A 20,000-nucleotide genomic window follows, 5' to 3' on the forward strand; every position below is an offset into this window, starting at 1 on the left:
AGCGTCCTCCACCATCATCTCCACGTCTTCTCTGCTCAGTCGGCCTTTGTCGTTGGTGACGATGATCCCGTTCTGTTTGCCCGTGCTTTTGTCCACGGCCGACACGTTCAGGATGCCGTTGGAGTCCACGTCAAAGGTGACCTGGACCTGATGCAGGTGTGAGTCCTGTGAGCTGGAACCGGCCCAGCAGGTTGTTGTCCTGGGTCATGGCTCTTTCTCCTTCGTAGACCTGGACCAGGACTCCGGGCCGGTTGTGGGCGTAGGTCGTGAAGACCTGGGAACATTTAGAACATTACGTCATGACTCCTGCGGCCGTCTCGATCCCAGCGACAGCGGCGTCACGTCCAGCAGCAGCAGGTCCTGGACGTTGCGTGAGGAATCCCCGGTGAGGATCGCGGCCTGGAGGGCGCCGCCGTACGCCACCGCCTCGTCTGGGTTGATGCTCTTGTTCAGCTCTTTGCCGTTGAAGAAATCCTGCAAGAGTTTCTGGATCCTGGGGATTCAGGTGGAACTTCCCACCAGGACGATGTGGTGAACCTGTCCCTCAGGGCCGTCTCCACCGGCTCCAGGGTTCCCCTGAAGAGGTCGGCCCACAGCTCCTCGAAACGAGCTCTGGAGACGGAGGTGTAGAAGTCTTCAAACGCCTTCAAACATCGAATGGATCTCGCTGCTGGCCTGAGAGCTGGTGGACTGATGTCCTTCCTGTGTTTCCTCTTGAACTCCATGACCATGCGATTGTCAGAGTCTCCGGCCGTGGCCTTGACCTCAGAGATGGCGTCGTCGATGGCCAGGACGGACACGTCAAAGGTGGCGCCTCCCAGGTCAAAGATCGGGACGTGGCGTTCTCCAGTGACTCCGCCTCTGTCCAGACCGTACGCGATGGCGTCCGCCGTGGGCTCGTTGATGACTCTCAAGGCGTCGAGTCCCGCGATGACGCCGGCGTCTTTGGTCGCCTGTCGCTGGGAGTCGTTGAAGTACGCCAGGACGGTGACGACGGCGCTGGACACCTTGTGGCCGAGGTACGACTCTGCGACCTCCTTCATTTTCACGAGGACCATGGAGGATAAAAGGCTCTGTTCTCACCTTTGTGCTCCACCTGGATTTCGGGTTTCCCTCCATCTGAAAGCACCTTAAAGGGCCAGTGCTTCATGTCGGCCTGAACCACCTCGTCATCGAACCTTCTTCCAATCGGTCTCTTTGCGTCAAACACAGTGTTGCTGGGGTTCAGCGCCCCCTGGCTCTTGGCGGCGCTGGTCCTGTTTCCCTGGTCGTTGGCGATGATTTCCACTTTTCCGTGCTGGAAAACGCCCACACAGGAGAAGGTGGTGCCTTTAGCTGCAGGCATCGTCACTGGAGGTCAAAGGTCAAAGGTCAAAGGTCACCTGTGAAACAGTCAAAGCAACTTTTACAACACTTTTCTCCACATGAACAGAGTTTAAACCATCGACCTGTAAAAAGTGTCAAGTGTGTACTCACAGTCAGTGATGGTGGTGTCTTCTTCCTGTTGTTTTTGTTCTTCTTCTTCTTCCTGTTGTTGTTGTTCTTCTTCCTGTTGTTGTTGTTCTTATTCTCCTGCCTCTTTATATCTGAGGAGATGCTCTGGATGCTTCTCCACGGTTCTCATCAGACACCGTCAAGATTGTACCTGTGGTCGGTGCAACTTCCTGTTTGCTCCTTCAAAGTAAAACAAACCCCGTTTTTCTGTGACGCGCTCACGGCTCAAAGCAAACGGACGTCTATCTTATTTTGAAAAACTAAACCACACCACTTCCGGTATGTTGTTCCTCGTAACTCCAGTCAGACGAAACTCTTGACGCGTCAGTTTCCGGTCTGTGCCGGAACTTTCTCTTTACATTTACAAACTCAACCTTTTTATGTTTGACTTAAAAATAAACAACGATGTAAATGTTCCTCTCATATTAAATAATCATGGCTGTAACAAAATAAAAATAAATAAAAACGATGACGCTGCTGTTTTCTTCTTTAACATCATTGTTAAAGAATAGATAATAGATAGTTTGGAGATTATCTTTGATTTAATCTGTGTTTCATATAATGATGAACCAGAACCTTTAAATGTGGCAAACTGTGAAAAAACTAAATCACAAGAAAATGTGTGAAAAGGACAAATGTTTGCATAATCTAACAACTAATTACCATGGAAGAGGATTTTGTTAGGACCACATGTAAATAACAACAACAGTGAAAATAATAATAATAATAATAATAATAAAAATTAAGCAGTCTGAATTCTGACTTCAATCTCATAAATGTGAGATTACAGACCGAATTAAAGAAATCCCTCCGGTCGAAGGTCCTTCAGTCCAGATGAAAGAATTCTGACTTTAAACTCAGAATTCATGATAATACGATGACTTTTGTGATAATACCACGATAATACCACGATAATACCACGATAATACCACGATAATACCTATATCATCGATTCTATTTGGGAATAACGTTTTTTTTGTTTAAATTTGCGTAATTACCCCCCCCCCACTATCACCCAAGTATCGCGAGAAGAGCAGCAGCAGCAGCAGCAGCAGAGCGAGAAGAGCAGGGTCCAGGCGACACAGCAACATTCATATTTAGCAACAACAACAACACAAGAAGAAGAAGAAGAAGAAGAAGAATCGAGAAGAAGGTTTTGAGGAAGACCATCGTCCCGCTGCGAGATGAAGATGAGACACGTCACAGATCCACGGACGCGCGCGACTGTGATTCACAGGTACACGAATGAACCGCGGCACGCGTTTCCGGAGCAAATATTGATAGCTAGCTAGCTGGATTATTAATAGCGAGCTAAGTGGCTAACGGTTAGCCTCGCTCGCTGTCTGTTGATTCCGGGTTTTTTTCCCCCCACCTGAGCCGCAGGTGAGGAGACACGAGGACACGAGGACAACAGACAGACAGAGACACAGACAGGCAGACAGACGGGCTCGGTGTGATTGACAGCTAACTCCTGCTAGCACGCTAACGGTTAGCGTCGCTCCTTCTGCAAACACAGTCACGAAACGGCTTCTCCCGTTAGTTCTTCACGTTATTGTCGTGAAATGTGCGTTCACTCGTTCACTCTTTTCTGTTACTGTCGTTCACGCTGTTTTTATTCGTGTGTGTGTGTGTGTGTGTGTGTTTGTACTGAGGCTGTCCACGACCGCACGATGATGAGGATGATGAAGATGAGGATGTTGATGATGATACAGTGATTCTGAGACACGCTGTTTCATCTCCGTGTCAATAAATACAGACAATTATGACGTTAACGTCAGAAAGTGTATAGAACATGTGATCAGTTAACGGATTATCATTATATTTATAAATTAATTGTCAACTACTACTTGCGTCAAAAGCTGTAATCATTACCCTAATTACCCAAGTTTCTGTCATTTTTCAGCTTCTTAAATGTGAATATTTTCTTTCCGTTAAATACAAAGAAATTGTCCAAAAATCTTAGCTAATCGAGTGTTTGTCATGATGATGATCTCAAATGTCTTGTTTTTGTCACCAACACTAAAACATTTGAATGTTAGAATGATTTCTTTGTTTTAAGGAGTTAAAAAAACCCAGAAAATATTCACATTTAAGAAGCTGAAAAATGACAGAAACTTGGGTAATTAGAGTAATGATTATCACACTGAAACTCTGAACATCCATTACTGTAAGGTGTGTGTGTGTGTGTGTGTGTGTGTGTGTGTGTGTGTGTGTGTGTGTGTGTGTGTGTGTGTGTGTGTGTGTGTGTACCTAAGACTGTAAATATCAGTGGTTAATATCCACCATTGAAAACCTTACTACAGACACCAGTTTATTGTGCAGGTGTTAGTCATCTAGAGCATGAACACATGCAGTTGGTAAATTACTGCTCAATTTCAGCCGTTATCGGACTCATGTTTATTTGGAAAAGGAGATGTTTTCTGTGCCCATGTAATTGTGTCATACATAACAATGTGTTTTAATCTGTTTGATTATTCAAAATATTTGATTCCTAATGAAAATTCACTCGTAAAGCGGAATTGAATAAAGTTTCTAAAATAGAGCTGCAGCTAACGTTTATTTCTGTAATCGATTAATCTGTCGATTATTTTCTCGATGAATGGATGGTTTGGTCCATAAAATGTTAAAAAACTTTGATCAGTGTTTGTCAAACCTGGAAATAACGATGTTCTTGAACGTCTTTGTTTTGTCCACAAACCAAAATGATTTAGTTTTAATGATTTCTTTGTTTATGTGGAGCAAAGAAACAAAGAAAATATTCACATTTAAGAAGCTAAAACAGTCAGAAATCTGGTTTTAATCAAGAAAAAAGCTTCAAACCGATTATCGATTATCAAAATAGTTGGCGATTAAGTTAGTAATCGATTAATAATCGATTCATCGATTATTAATCGATGAATCGATTATTAATCGATTCATCGATTAATCGTTTCAGCTCTGATCTAAATGTGTGTGTGTGCAGCTGAGGTTGAAGGTGTGTGTCTGTGTTTTCTTGCAGGATGTGGCCTCACTTCTCTGGATCTCTGATGAACAATGATGTGTGATCACCTCTCCACCTCCTCCACCTGCTCCTCCTCCTCCTCCTGCTCCTCCTCCTCCTCCTCCTCCTCCAGGCTGAAGCTGGTCTTTTCTCTTTACCGTGTAAAACTACGTGAATGATGTAGAATCGTAGAACTTGGTCGTCCTGATTCATCTTTTGAACTTGAACTCTTTCTCAGTTCACTGGTTTGTAAGCGATCGCCCTCTGGTGGATGTGTGACGTCGTCTGATCGCAGAGCGCCCGGTGTGCGTCAGGAGGATGAACGGCTCTCTTTTGACCCCGCCCAGCCCACGGGTGGCAAACTCCTCCCCGTTGCCGCCGTCGCCCTCGCCGTCTCCGTCTCCGCCGTCGCCCTCTTTGCTGCCGCTGTCCCCCCGGCCGCCGCCCCTCCCTCCTCTGGTCAGCCCCCCCTCGCAGACCCACCCCTCGTCGCTCTCGGACACGCCCACCCCCTCGCCCTCGCCATGCCTTAGCTGGACCGAATTCTGTGAGCTCCACGCCCGCGTCGCAGCCGGAGACTTTGCTCGCCACTTCCGCGCTTTCCTCCAGGAGAACCCGCACTACTCCCCCGACTCGGCCGCCGCCTTCTGCCGCCGATTCACCGACCGATTTGTTCGTCACTTCCAGAGCGAACTGGAGGGGGCGCTCTTGCCGAGCTGTGCCTCCGGCCGGGAGGAGATGGCAAGCTGGGCTCCTCAGTCGGACGCAACTTCACTGGAAGAGGAAGCGGTCTCCCCCCTGTCAGCCAGCGGGGGCGCTGTCCTCCCCTGTCCCCCGAGTAACGTGATGCGTACTTTATGTAAGCCCGCGCCCACGCGGCTGGTGTTGGAGAACCGCGGCACCGACCGGTTTCAGGATTCCTACGCCCACGGGCAGGTCCTGCCCCCGTCGTCCTCGTCGTCGTGTTGCTCGTCAGTGGGCGGGAACAACGGGAGGCGCGAAGAGCGAGGGCCGCTGGTCGCCCCAGGCAACGGGGAAGCACCGGTGGAGGAGGAGGAGGACAGCTGGCTCGGGGCGTCGTCCGTTGGGGAGGACGTCGACGCGGAAGAGCGGGAAGCGGAGTCCGCAGAGGCGGACGGCGCCGACCCCGCCCACGCCGCTCAGGTCCCGCCCTCCTCTTCCTCGGTAACGCCTCCGCCGGACTCCAAAGGCAGCAGCACGCCCACCTCCTCCTCCAAAAACAAACTGAAGAAGCGCTTCTCGCTGCGCAGCGTGGGCCGCAGTGTTCGCGGCAGCGTGAGGGGAATCCTGCACTGGAGAAGCTCGTCCAGTGACTCCGCCCAGAGTCAGCTGCCCTCCAGCTACAGCTACACCATGGGCGTACAGGACGCCAGTCTGGTCTCTGCCTCCAAGAGGAACTCTGGTACGCAGCCTCCCACGCCCACCTCCTCCATGCCCGTCTCCCTGTCCATGCCCCTCTCCCTCCCCCACTCCTCCTCCTCCTCGCTGCCTCCCTCCTCCTCGAGCAGCGCCACCTCCCTCTCTCTCTCCGAGGCCGCGCGCGATCGGCGGCGAAGCAACGGCGAAGGAGGCGAGAAGGAGAAGTGGAGCCATCGTCTGGAGAAGCTGAGACTGACCAGATCTCCTCCTCCTCTCCTCACCCCCACCTCCGCCGCCTCCACGCTGCCTCCGAGCAGCGCCGCCGCCGCCGCCATGGGCCCGCCGAGGAAGGTGGGGCGTCTGGTGAGGGAGGGAGGAGTCAGCGTCAGCTCGTCCAATGACGAGCTGAGCGGGAGCCACGGCTTCTCCGGCTTCTCCTTCGGTTTGCTGCATCACGGCACGGACAACAACAACGCTGCCTCGGCGTCGTCTGCGGCCGCACAGACGGGACCGGCGCCACCTCTGGCCAGTGGAGGGAACGTTCCCTGGAGAGGAGGACGCTGGCATAAATGTCGCCTGGTCCTCAGAGAGAGAGACCGAGAGGGCGGCGAGCGAGGAGAGGAATACTACCTGGAATTCTTCATCCCGCCCAAAGTAAGTGTTTCTCCAAAGCTGAAAAACATCACGAGCGGTAGAGGCTAGCCACGATAGGAAAAATCTGACGAGATTGTTGAAATCTGCTTTAAACTGTTTTTGGTCAGAAAGACTTTATTTTATATTGATCTGCAAACATTCATTTGCTTCGTATCCATGAACCAGGGTTCCACAGGTCCTTGAGATCCTTGAACGTAAAATCAAATAGACACGGGTCATTGAAAGTGCTTGAATTTTGTACAAGAAAGAAGTTGATATTGAGCTAAATGTCTCCTGCCAATTGGTTCCTTGAGATCCTTGAAGGTTTTTGAATTAGATTATTTTATTATTGTTTGTTGTTATTATTGTTACAGTGCCACCTACTGTTTCATGCCCTGCGTGGCTTGATGGACGTGATGGACGAGGCCTACACAGGACTAACGTCCACAGTGTCTCCTTTAGCCTAGCTTAACACGACAACGATCTGAACACAAACCTCAAAAGTGTCGTTGCGTTCCCACTTTTTATTCCGCGTTCAGTCGAGCGTCTCTGGGTGTAAATCTGCACGCAGGCGGTGACGCTAAAGTGTGTGAAATGTGATGTAGTATGCATGCCAGGTGGCTAGGTGGCGCTGTGAAGCACTGCCACACAACAACAGCACGAGCGTTGGAACTTCCTTCTTCTTCTCTGTAGTAGGGTAAATTAGCCAAAACCAAAACATTAACTTGTTTAATTGCTGAAGTGACTCGTGGACAGATTATAATCCGACATGTTTGTTGTTGTCTGGAGGTTCATTTGTTTGTGTTTTTAAGCCTCTGTTCATAACTGTTAGAGCTTTGAAGTTCTTCTACCTTCAGTGTTTCTCTGCTGCTGTAACATTGATGGTGTTATTGACGGTTGTCTCCTCAGTCGTCAAAGCCTCGACTCACCGTCCCGTGCTGCTCCATCGTGGATGTGAGGAGCACCACGGCGCTGGAGGTTCCCGACAAGGAGAACACCTTCCTGCTGCAGGTAGCCCCGCCCACATGCCGCTGACAGACACCTGTCAAACTCATTCATTGTTTTTGTCAAACCTCCACTGTTGATATCTGCTGTCACATGACCACGCCCAGGAAGTCCTGTGAAACATGAACGTAATAATGTTAGCAGAGAGCTGCTCTGTTAGCACAGACACAACCGTCTGTGACTGTACTCTATAACAGCTTCATGTTTGCAAACCACTCACTCTCCCACACCAAAGTCCACAGAGAGTTGTTGATCCTCTGCTGCCTCCATCACTGAGTCCTGATTGACCTCAGTGACACAAAGTGACCACAGGAGGCAGCAGAGGACCAGCAGCATCATCACCTTCTCCTCTGTGTCTTTCTTCTTCAGCTTGAATCATCAGCTCAGTACGTGATCGAGACACGTGACGCCGTTCAGATGAGGGCGTGGCTTAGTGACATCAGGAACGCCGTCTGCCTCAGGTAACGAGCGCTGGACGCTAGTGTGTGTGAGCAGTGTGTGTCGGTGTGTGTCAGTAGTGTGTGTGTCGGTGTGTGTCAGTAGTGTGTGTCAGCAGTGTGTGTCAGTGTGTGTCAGCAGTGTGTGTCAGTACTTGTGTCTCTCACAGTGAGCAGGACGATGCTGAAGGTGTGTGTGTGGGGCCGTTGGACATCAGTGGAACTCCTGAGATGGTCGACCGTCTTTCACAAGGTGCTTATGTCGTTATTCAAAATGAATGTTATTGTTAAGTCAGTTTTCACTGTTTAGGTCTCACATATACGAACTTTAATTTAACTCAGACCTGACGGTTGATAAAATGTCAGAAAATATTGATTGTGCAAAGAAATCATTGAATCATTTTCTGATGCTCTAATTAAAACATGTGGAAAAATTACTTTTTGTCATTTTTATTTATTATACTTTTGTGTGCAGTTAAACACTTTTATTCAAAGCAACTTACAAGAGAGGAATAAGCTACTCTACGCTATAGGAATAAATATATTTATAACATATTTATTATTATAGGTTATTAATAATGTAAAATCATTTCAGTTGTTGCAGCTCTAAATATTATCTAACAGAGTAACAGTGTCCCTGTGTTTAAGGATCAGTTATATTATATTTTATTATATTATATTATATTATATCATGTCATAAAAGTGTGTCTCGTCTGTGTCAGTGTGTTACGGAGGAATCGCAGGCTCCTCCCCTCTGACCGACCCTCTCCCACCGGAGTTGCCGCCTCGAGCCCCCCTCGACGAACCAGACGGCCGGATCCTCGGAGGGGGCGGAGCCAGTCTGGGCACACCTTTTGCTGAGACGCCGGACGCCACAGGTGAGAGCCGGACGACACAGACGGACCAGCTGGTCATTGAAAAGTCCTGGAAAGTTTGTGAATCTTTTGAAAATGGCCCTAAACAGACAGCGGTCATTGAAAGTGCTTGAATGTTGTTGATATTTGTCTAAATGTCTTCCTTGTTTGTTACGATGTCACCTCCCGTTTCATGTTTGATCAACGTAGACACTTTTCCACCAAAGTCCCGACTTGACTTCTTTCTTGCGGACTATTTTCATTCAGGAAAAATGCCGGTGGATTCAGCTGTTGCGTCGCCCGTTGCGTCGCCCGTTGCGTCGCCCGTTGCGTCGCCCGTTGCGTCGCCCGTTGCGTCGCCCGTTGCGTCGCCCGTTGCATCGCCTGTGTTTGTTTATCTCCATCAACGCTGGTTTTTCTCCGTCCTCGTAAACGCTAAATCACGAATGTGATTGAAATCCGAAGTCTGAAGTCCATTCGGGTTCAAGTGAAACGCTGTTTCACGCATACAAGACTACGCAGATGTAGCAGAGCTAGCTAGCAACAATTTGCAGAGTGCTTCGAGAGCGTTTGCCCGTCTTGCAGCTCTACGTGACAGACAAACTCGGCACTCGGCAAATAGCCACTAGCTAGCTAGGTAGCTAGCCGCTTTCATAAATGGTCAGTTATTTTCTGACATTAGTGTTCAAAGCTCAACGGTCCTGTGGACGTAAATCAAACCAACATATTCCAACACACCTCGACGTTGTAACGCGCTTATTTACGAAAATATATAACAATGAAATTGTTCCCTGGCAGATGTGGCTCGCTGAATTTGCAAAGCATCATGGGTAATTTCATCTTCCACTTTGACAACTTTGACCCTGAGGACAATCACGACGCAGTCTCTGAGCTGAAGTCCACCAGGTTTTAATGATGGATAACTGATGGATAATCAAAGCATTCACCGGCTCCTTCGTCCTTCAGGGTCCTTCCTGTTCTCCGAGGCCACGTCCGTGGAGGTGGTGGAGCATCCGCTCAGCGAGTGTCAGTGGTTTCACGGCACTCTGTCGCGCCTCAAAGCCGCTCAGCTGGTGTTGGCCGGAGGTCCCGCGAGTCACGGCGTCTTTCTGGTCCGACAGAGCGAGACGCGGCGCGGGGAATACGTCCTCACCTTCAACTTCCAGGGAAAGGCCAAGGTGAGTTTGGAACAGTGGTCCTCAGTGTGTGGTTAGAGGTTAAAGGTAAAGGTTTTTAGCGTAGACAAACAGAAACTTAGACTTAGTTTGTCGTCTACAGTGTGTGGTTAAAGGTCCACTCAGACCACAAGGCGTCCAACTATTTTATTTGTAAAAGTGTGCAGCGCTGACTGTGCTGTGAGCGCCCCCTGCTGCTGAGACAGTCTGCCGCTTTACAAAACAAACGTAGACTTTTCTTTAGAAAACTGCGATGTTACAAACTTAGTCGTTTGTTTCGAAAACTGCGATGTTTTTAGGGTGGACAAACTGAAACTTAGTCGTTTGTTTCGAAAACTGCGATTTTTTTTAGCGTAGACAAACGGTTTGTCGTCTACAGTGTGTGGTTAAAGGTCCACTCAGACCACAGTGTCCAACTATTATTTTAAGTGTGCGGCGCTGACTGTGCTGTGAGCGCCCCCTGCTGCTGAGACAGTCTGCCGCTTTACAAAAACCCCAGTTCATAAAGTCTGCAATATCTGAACAACATGTTTCCGTCTTTATGTTCGAGAAAGTTTGAGTCCAAAGACCAGCAGCTCCTGTGACTTTGGTGTGGGAGAGTGAGTGGTTTACAGTGACCTTTGACCTGTTGTCTCTCAGCACCTGCGTCTGTCTCTCAATGAGGACGGTCAGTGCCGGGTCCAGCACCTCTGGTTCCAGTCCATCTTCGACATGTTGGAGCACTTCCGGGTTCATCCCATCCCCCTGGAGTCCGGCGGCGCCTCTGACGTCACGCTCGTCAGCTTTGTGGGCGCCAACGCCGTCCGCCAGCCAGGTACGAGTGTTCTGCCTCTGTGACAGCGCCCCCCACTGGTCAGACAGGTGTATGTCCACAACAGCATGCTTAATTTTTAAAACCCAACACCGACGCTATGGTCACGTGTCACGCCCACATGACTCCACCGCTTTCCACACGTCAAACTGCGATGTTAGCGTGGACAAACAGAAACAGACGTTTCTTTAGAAAACTGCGATGTTAGAAACTTAGTTGTTTGTTTCAAAAACTGCGATGTTGTGTTTTAGCGTAGACAAACAGAAACTTAGACTTTTCTTTTCGCAAACTGCGATGTTTTTAGCGTGGACCATGTGACGATGTGTCGCCACAACATTTTCCATCCGTGTCATTGCACTCGTTGTTTTTCTGACCACTGTGTTGTTGTTGTTGTTGTTGTTGTTGTTGACTGTCGTGTGTCCGTTGGCTCCTCCCCCTGCAGGCCGGGACAGGGCAGGCAGTCGGCCTACAGTCTGTGATGTCATCACCACGCGCCATCCTGACTCTCCATCTACACCCATCTCTGACTGTGTGTAAGTGAGACCGGACTCTGTGTGTGCGCGCGTGTGTGTACGTGTGTGTGTACGTGTGTGTGTGTGTGTGTGTGTGTGTGTGTGTGTGTGTGTGTGTGTGTGTGTGTGTGTGTGTGTGTGTGTGTGTGTGTGTGTGTGTGTGTGTGTGTGTGTGTGTGTGTGCGTGTGTGTGTGCGTGTGGGGGTGTGTGTGTGTGTGTGTGTGTGTGTGTGTGTGTGTGTGTGTGTGTGTGTGTTACCTCATGACTCCATGACAGCAGACTCGACTCATTCTCTCTTTTTTCCTCCCACTTCTCATCCTCTCTTTTCCTGACTGTCACTTCACTTCTTACCCTCTTGACCTTTCACCCCCCCCCCCCACACACATACACACCATCTTTTTCTGCTCTCCTTTATTTACACCTCCTCCTCCTCTTCTCTCTCCTCCTCTGTTTCTCCTGCACAGACTTGAGCAGCAGACCCCGTAGCCCTCCTCAGCCTCCTCCGTTACCACCGGGCCGACCGCCACCTCCAACACCACCACAGGAGAGAGGAGGTGAAACGGAGCTGGCAGGAGGAGGAGGAGGAGGAGGAGCAGGAGCTGGAGCTGGAGCTGGAGCTGGAGCTGGAGGAGCAGCAACAGGAGGAGAAGGAGTAGCAGCAGCAGGAGGAGGAGGAGGAGCAACTGTGGTGGCAGTGGCAGCAGCAGCAGCAGCAGGAGGAGGTGGAGGAGGAGGAGGAGGAAGTGGAGGAAGTGCAAGTGGCAGTGGAGGAGGATTGGAGGAGTGGGAGGAGAGAGAGCGAGACACTCCTCTACGTCAGCTCGACGCTGTGGAGGGAGAAGAGAGGGAGGGAGGGAGGGCCCCACGAGCCATCGATAACCAGTACTCCTTCTTCTGAAGGGAGGGGGTGTGTGTGTGTGTGTGTGTGTGTGTGTGCGTGTGTGTGTGCGCGAATGTGTGTGTGTGTGTGCAATAGTGAGGTTGGATAAAGCAGCGTACATCATAGCCATTCATTACCAGTATTTTAATTTTGTTAGAAATGTGGAGGAAGAGGAGGAGTTACTAACACTACAATGAAGAGAGAGAGAGAGAGAGAGACACTAACTCCGCACTACATTTCATTTCAATCATCTTTCTCTTGACTTTACCTCAACAGTCCTCAAAAAAAACCTTAACACTAAAGCGAATCACACTCACAACGTCGCCATAACTTCCTGTATTGGAAGGTGATAAACCGGCGAGGCGTGGCCGTGAGCGCCCCCTGCTGCTGAGGCGCTGACACACTCTCAGTGAACACGGCAGATCCTTAACCACTTTCACTAAAGACTACGTCGGTTTGAGCAGCGTTCACACGGCTCCTGGAAAAGCTCGTTTTTGAAGAGTCGATATTTTAGGTCAATGTCTCCCTCGTTTTGTTGCGGCGCCACCTACTGTTTCACGCCCTGCCCTGCGTTGCTCGATGTGCGTAGACCACGCAGGACAAACGTAGACCGCGCCGTCACTGTCACCTCTGTCTCCGCCGCGCAGAACAACTCGGTGACGGAGGCAGCGGTGACACAAAGTGACCACACGAGGCAGCAGTGGATCAACAACTCCTGCACGTCACTGAGTTTCTCTGTGGACTTTGGTGTGGGAGAGTGAGTGCTTTACAAACGTCTGTGTCACGGTGAGACGCGTCCACGCGGCCTGGAGATCGTAGACTTAAACTGACGTAGATTTAATGGCGTTAGCGCACACGTGAATGTTAGCGTGTCTCTGCTGGCGGCCATTCTGTCACCGATCGTGAACTAAATTAAAAGAAATAAATGTCATCATGTGAAATATTAAAGGTCCAGTGTGTAACATTTACGAGGGTTTATTGTTTTAGTGTATTTACTAAAGTGTCTGCTCGTAAATACACTTTACGCAAGTGTATTTACGTTGAATTAAATATATTTGCTGTCACTAACATGTGTTGCTAACGTGTCGCTAACACACTTATAGCGCGGACGGCGCCGTTGGAACGCGACCTTGTGGTCTGAAGCGGAAGCTAACGACGCGTTTGCGTGAACAGCGACGCACTGGACCTTTAAATCAAGCTGTCACCTTTTCTTAGTTAAGAATGATTCTTTAGCTTTAGCTTTAGCTTTAGCTTTAGCTTTAGCTTTAGCTTTAGCCTCGCTCAATTCAGTCGACTGATTTATTGACAGGAAACATTTACCTCAGCCTCTCTCTCTCTTTCTGCTTTCCCATCATGCAGTTCTTGCTCCACTCGACTCCACAGGGTTCGGTCTGGTTTTCCACGACTCCGTAGCTCCTCCTCAAAGTGGGCGGAGTCATCGCGGCACGGCTGCGTGAGACTCTCGTGACGTAGTTTTCCACGCGACTGAACTGAAATACAGCCGAACGTCTCTGAATCGTCCAGACCTAACGTTACAGACGAACGTGAAGTCTTTTTCACGTTAATCTACGGTTAAAGGACTCGTGACTCTTCAGTGACGACACTCGCTGACCAATCAGAGGCCGGCAGACTGATGACATCACAGCTGAAGTCACTGATGGAGGAAGAAACACGAGTTAGAAGTGTGTGATGGAAAAGCGACCTCACACACACACACACACACACTAACTGTAAATGAAAGGCTGGAGATGTGAAACTATTGATAAACCAATAATAATAATAATAATGACAGTGAGAATAATAGTATTAATTTTATTTGTTATGTCAGGTTTTTTTTTTTTAATCATTCTGTCTTTCAAAATGTCTTTTGTGCCTTTTTTTAATTTTTTTATTTTAAGGATTTAAAAAAGGAGAAAAAAACACATGTATTGCATATATATATATATATGTGTATATATATGTATATGTAGTATAAGATATGCTCTTACTCCTCGTTGCCAAGGCGACGACGTTTTTCACGCTCTCCTCCTCCTCGTTAAAAACACTTTTTCGTGCCTTTTCTCCGTGTTTGTCGTATCGTTAGCGCCGTTCGTTCGTTGTTTCGCTCTAAACTCGGTTCATTGTTCAGTTCCGTTCTTTGGCCCCGCCCAGTCCTTTCTGTCCCGACTTTTCTTTGCCTTTTTACGCGTTCGTATCCATAAGCCCCGCCCCCGCCCCTCCCTCTGCCCCTCCCTCTGCCCCTCCCTCTGCCCCGCCCCTGCCCGCCCTCCGTCGCCATGTCAGAAACTCTTTGTGCCTTTTTCTCTCTCTGTCTCTTTTCACTCTTTGCTGGGACCGTGTGTCGATGGGGGAGGGGCGCAGTTCGTACGCCCCGCCCCCTTGTGGTTAGTTTCAGGTACTACGTTGAATTAAATGATAATGATATAATATAAATATAGTGAAACATAAGCGTGTGTTTGTGGTTTTTCTCTCCATCCCTCTTTACAAACACCGGTCACTTTATTAGGCACATGCTCGACCAGTTTTTTCTATCTCTGATGAAACATAACTGTGAATAAACTTCAGTCATCATTTAACACTGATGTTACACTGATGTCTCTCTAATCTGCAGTTTATACAATTGAACCATATTATTTTCACAAGAACGTATAAACTAAGTCATGCATACATGAGCCGGGTCGTCACATGGTGTTATTGGCTTGGCAACATTCATCAAGTTTCTGAAAACAGAAATAGAATTTTTAATCAGTAGATTAAGGAGTAATTGACCAAAGTCAATTTTTTTTAAATAATTTAAAATAAAATAAATTTGTCGACCTCTTGTACACACCTGCCTCAGCCTCAGGTGTGTGTATTTATATGCAAATATATATGTATAAGGGTATATGTATATGTGTATATTTAAAATTATGTGTAAAACGTGTATTTAAGAGAGTTAAATATAGAAATATATTTTAAAATGTTGATTTTAAACTATAGACTATATGTTTAAAATTTATTTATTTAAAAGTCTGAGGTTATGGCAAAAAAAAAAAATTGCCCACAAATTACACAGGAAGTAGTAAAGGGGATAAGGCTCTTATTTTGAAAGCCAGGTTGAAAGGAAGTGATAAAGTCTCGTCGGCTGATCGATAACTTAAAAACGTGTTTTCTCGTTTTCTAAGATTAACTCTTGAAATAAAAAAGTAAATCAAACGTGTGCTTGTGTCGACAAACGTCAAATCACGTTTTATTTCAAATCCCTGAACCTTCTGTAAATACGCTGAACAGGAAGTAGTCTCGCTCGCGCATGCGCAGAAGAAAAGGGTTTCCGGTGCAGCTCGGGTGTCTGGCCGACAGTAAATAAACGCACGGTAAGGAGACAAATCACGAATAAACGCACAAAGACGCGTTGTTGTGCGTTTCTCTGCGCCTTAAAAACAGCGGAAGTGCGAAGTGTTGAGGTTATTCGTCGCACGCGCTGGAGTCTCACATGCTAGCTAACACAACATTAGCAGTTAGCCATAGAGTTGTGACGCAATCAAAGCGCGTTTATTTGCACACTGCGCTAAACTGCGCTATTTAAACCAACGTTATTGAGACAACGTACGATTTTATGTCAGAAGCCGCAGTCTTGTTCTTAAAAACAACAACAACAACAAACAGAACTCATTAATAAAAATTACTATTTATCTTAAATCTGTTTTCTTTTACGTATCAATCTGAAACAGGTTCATTGTTAGCAAAGTAAAATCTAACGTTTCATTTGTCTTTACTTTGGCACAATTTCAACTCTTATAATAGTTTCTTCAAGCTGTTTGGATTTTGTGTGTCTTTATATTTGACAGATTTTTATCTTCACTTCAGGTTTTGTTTGTTTTCAAAATGTCACAATTTAAAAATGAACCAGAAGCTTAATGTCACACAGCGTCAAAAAAGATCTGTTCATCAAGATCACGTCGTTCATAACGTTGTTCATCGCGATCACGTTGTTCATGATCACGTTGTTCATGATCACGTTGTTCACGATCACGTTGTTCACGATCACGTTGTTCATCACGATCACGTTCATCACGATCACGTTGTTCACGATCACGTTGTTCTTCACGATCACGTTGTTCATCACGATCACGTTGTTCATGATCACGTTGTTCATCACGATCACGTTGTTCATGATCACGTTGTTCATCACGATCACGTTGTTCATCACGATCATGTTGTTCATCATGATCACGTTCATCACGATCACGTTGTTCATGATCACGTTGTTCTTCACGATCACGTTGTTCATCACGATCACGTTGTTCATGATCACGTTGTTCATCACGATCACGTTGTTCATCACAATCACGTTGTTCATCACGATCATGTTGTTCATCACGATCACGTTGTTCATCACGATATTGTTCATCACGATATTGTTCATCACGATCACGTTGTTCATGATCACTTGTTCTTCACGATCACGTTTTTAATAATGATCACGTTGTTCACGATCACGTTGTTCATGATCACGTTGTTCTTCACGATCACGTTGTTCATCACGATCATGTTGTTCATCATGATCACGTTCATCACGATCACGTTGTTCATGATCACGTTGTTCTTCACGATCACGTTGTTCATCACGATCACGTTGTTCATGATCACGTTGTTCATCACGATCACGTTGTTCATCACAATCACGTTGTTCATCACGATCATGTTGTTCATCACGATCACGTTGTTCATCACGATATTGTTCATCACGATATTGTTCATCACGATCACGTTGTTCATGATCACTTGTTCTTCACGATCACGTTTTTAATAATGATCACGTTGTTCACGATCACGTTGTTCATGATCACGTTGTTCTTCACGATCACGTTGTTCATCACGTTGTTCACGATCACGTTGTTCATGATCACATTCATAACGTTCATGTTCACGTTCATAACGTTCATGTTCTCCATCTTAAAGGCACCAACATGTCGGCTGACACTAAGATCGCAGAGCTGCTCACTGAGCTCCATCAGCTCATCAAACAGACGCAGGTGAGAAGTTCTCAAAGTTCTTCACATCAGAACATCTGTTAATCTAAGATTAGAATCTGTCTCAGATTAATAATCCCACTGTGCTGTTTACAGGAGGAGAGATCTCGCAGTGAACACAATCTACTCAACATTCAGAAGACACACGAGAGGATGCAGACGGAGAACAAAAGTCAGTGTGGACGTCAATCTTTGGGTTTCTCACGATTCTGATTCTTAGGCTCGAGATTAGATTCAAAATAGATTCTCCGTTCAAGAACTGATACAATATAGTGTGTTAAGACAAATGATGGCATCAAAACAACAGAGTTTGTATAAGATAATGTGATTTTTAGATGAACTGATTATGTGAGTTCACTCTGACGTGAGTTCGCTCTGACGTGAGTTCGCTCTGACGTGAGTTCGCTCTGACGTGAGTTCGCTCTGCTATTCGCTCTGACGTGAGTTCGCCCTGACGTGAGCTCGCTCTGACGTGAGTTCGCTCTGACGTGAGTTCGCTCTGACGTGAGTTCGCTCTGACGTGAGTTCGCTCTGACGTGAGTTCGTTCTGACGTGAGTTCGCTCTGACGTGAGTTCGCTCTGACGTGAGTTCGCTCTGACGTGAGTTCGCTCTGCTATTCGCTCTGACGTGAATTCGCTCTGACGTGAGTTCGCTCTGACGTGATTTCACTTTGGCGTGAGTTCACTCTGACGTGATTTCACTCTGACGTGATTTCACTCTGACGTGATTTCACTCTGACGTGATTTCACTCTGACGTGATTTCACTCTGACGTAAGTTCGCTCTGACGTGAATTCGCTCTGACGTGAGTTCGCTCTGACGTGAGTTCGCACTGATGTGAGTTCGCTCTGACGTGAGTTCGCTCTGACGTGAGTTCGCTCTGACGTGAGTTCGCTCTGCTATTCGCTCTGACATGAGTTCGCTCTGACGTGAATTCGCTCTGACGTGAGTTCGCTCTGACGTGAGTTCGCACTGATGTGAGTTCGCTCTGACGTGAATTCGCTCTGACGTGAGTTCACTTTGACGTGATTTCACTCTGACGTGATTTCACTCTGACGTGAGTTCACTCTGACGTGAGTTCGCTCTGACGTGAGTTCGCTCTCTGTGTCCTCAGCGTCTCCGTACTACCGTACGAAGCTAAGAGGTCTGTACACCACGGCTAAAGCAGACGCCGAGGCCGAGTGCAGGTGAGTGATGACTCCGCCCACAGTGATGTCATCACGCCGTCATAAGAGCGCTATCATCTCTGTTTCCTTGTCGTCCTGCTGCAGCATCCTGCGTCACGCTCTGGATAAGATCGCAGAGATCAAGTCGTTGTTGGAGGAGAGGAGGATCGGTATGAAGACCAGACATAAACCTTGTGTTAATCACATGTAAATTATTTGTTGTCTAACGTCAGCGTTGATTTGCTGCAGCTGCAAAGATGGCAGGAGTTTACAGCGACACGGATCCTCCCAGAAAAACCATGAGGCGAGGAGTCCTGATGACGCTGCTGCAGCAGTCGGCCATGACACTTCCTCTGTGGATCGGAAAACCTGGAGACAGGTGAATATACTGAGATATACTGAGATATACTGAAATATACTGAGATATACTGAGATATACTGACATATACTGAGATATACTGAGATATACTGAGATATACTGAAATATACTGAGATATACTGAAATATACTGAGATATACTGAAATATACTGAATTATACTGAGATATACTGAAATATACTGAGATATACTGAGATATACTGAGATATACTGAAATATACTGAGATATACTGAGATATACTGAATTATACTGAATTATACTAAGATATACTGAATTATACTGAGATATACTGAAATATACTGAGATATACTGAGATATACTGAGATATACTGAAATATACTGAGATATACTGAGATATACTGAATTATACTGAATTATACTAAGATATACTGAATTATACTGAGATATACTGAAATATACTGAGATATACTGAGATATACTGAGATATACTGAAATATACTGAGATATACTGAAATATACTGAGATATACTGAAATATACTGAATTATACTGAGATATACTGAAATATACTGAGATATACTGAGATATACTGAGATATACTGAAATATACTGAGATATACTGAGATATACTGAATTATACTGAATTATACTAAGATATACTGAATTATACTGAGATATACTGAGATATACTGAAATATACTGAGATATACTGAGATATACTGAAATATACTGAGATATACTGAGATATACTGAGATATACTGAAATATACTGAGATATACTGAGATATACTGAATTATACTGAATTATACTAAGATATACTGAATTATACTGAGATATACTGAAATATACTGAAATATACTGAGATATACTGAGATATACTGAGATATACTGAAATATACTGAGATATACTGAAATATACTGAGATATACTGAGATATACTGAAATATACTGAGATATACTGAGATATACTGAGATATACTGAGATATACTGAAATATACTGAAATATACTGAGATATACTGAAATATACTGAGATATACTGAAATATTCTGAGATATACTGAAATATACTGAAGTATACTGAGATATACTGAGATATACTGAAATATTCTGAGATATACTGAGATATACTGAAATATACTGAAAAATACTGAGCTATACTGAGATATACTGAAATATACTGAAATATACTGAGATATACTGAGATATACTGAAATATACTGAGATATACTGAGATATACTGAAATATACTGAGATATACTGAGATATACTGACATATACTGAGATATACTGAGATATACTGAGATATACTGAAATATACTG

At 46.1% G+C, this 20,000-nt stretch overlaps 2 protein-coding genes and 1 pseudogene across 3 annotated transcripts in view; 2 read left to right on the forward strand and 1 right to left on the reverse strand.

The window, feature by feature from the left end:
- The window catches only part of LOC310933031 (heat shock 70 kDa protein 1-like), a 1,690-nt pseudogene extending 345 nt beyond the window's left edge, over positions 1–1,345 (reverse strand). The window contains exon 1 of the transcript in view: positions 1–1,345. This exon is cut by the window's left edge and continues 345 nt beyond it. The product of the transcript in view is annotated as a heat shock 70 kDa protein 1-like (transcript).
- Positions 1,346–2,609: 1,264 nt separating this feature from the next.
- sh2b1 (SH2B adaptor protein 1) lies at positions 2,610–11,852 on the forward strand. The gene is made up of 10 exons (XM_083896929.1): positions 2,610–2,731; positions 4,493–6,508; positions 7,397–7,498; positions 7,862–7,953; positions 8,100–8,182; positions 8,652–8,807; positions 9,750–9,961; positions 10,598–10,772; positions 11,212–11,302; positions 11,747–11,852. The coding sequence occupies exons 2-10, from the start codon at positions 4,793–4,795 to the stop codon at positions 11,766–11,768; spliced, it is 2,649 nt and encodes an 882-aa protein (XP_083753055.1). The 5' UTR covers positions 2,610–2,731; positions 4,493–4,792; the 3' UTR covers positions 11,769–11,852.
- Positions 11,853–15,459: 3,607 nt separating this feature from the next.
- sgf29 (SAGA complex associated factor 29) overlaps positions 15,460–20,000 on the forward strand; it is an 8,872-nt gene continuing 4,331 nt past the window's right edge. The window contains exons 1-6 of the mRNA XM_083896886.1: positions 15,460–15,515; positions 17,104–17,177; positions 17,271–17,346; positions 18,288–18,360; positions 18,445–18,509; positions 18,589–18,718. Coding sequence (XP_083753012.1) covers positions 17,112–17,177; positions 17,271–17,346; positions 18,288–18,360; positions 18,445–18,509; positions 18,589–18,718 — 410 coding nt within the window. The 5' untranslated portion in view covers positions 15,460–15,515; positions 17,104–17,111. The remainder of the gene's footprint in view (positions 15,516–17,103; positions 17,178–17,270; positions 17,347–18,287; positions 18,361–18,444; positions 18,510–18,588; positions 18,719–20,000) is intronic.

The sequence above is a fragment of the Microchirus variegatus genome (genome assembly GCF_963457635.1).
Source record: "Microchirus variegatus genome assembly, chromosome: 10".
Taxonomy (NCBI): Eukaryota; Metazoa; Chordata; class Actinopteri; order Pleuronectiformes; family Soleidae; genus Microchirus; species Microchirus variegatus.

Excerpts from the sequence above, each read along its gene's own strand:
- sh2b1 (XM_083896929.1), top strand. The coding sequence starts at position 4,793 with ATGAACGGCTCTCTTTTGACCCCGCCCAGCCCACGGGTGGCAAACTCC. Across the intron at positions 6,509-7,396 it reads AATTCTTCATCCCGCCCAAA|TCGTCAAAGCCTCGACTCAC; the intron begins GTAAGTGTTTCT and ends TTGTCTCCTCAG. Across the intron at positions 7,954-8,099 it reads AGGAACGCCGTCTGCCTCAG|TGAGCAGGACGATGCTGAAG; the intron begins GTAACGAGCGCT and ends TGTCTCTCACAG.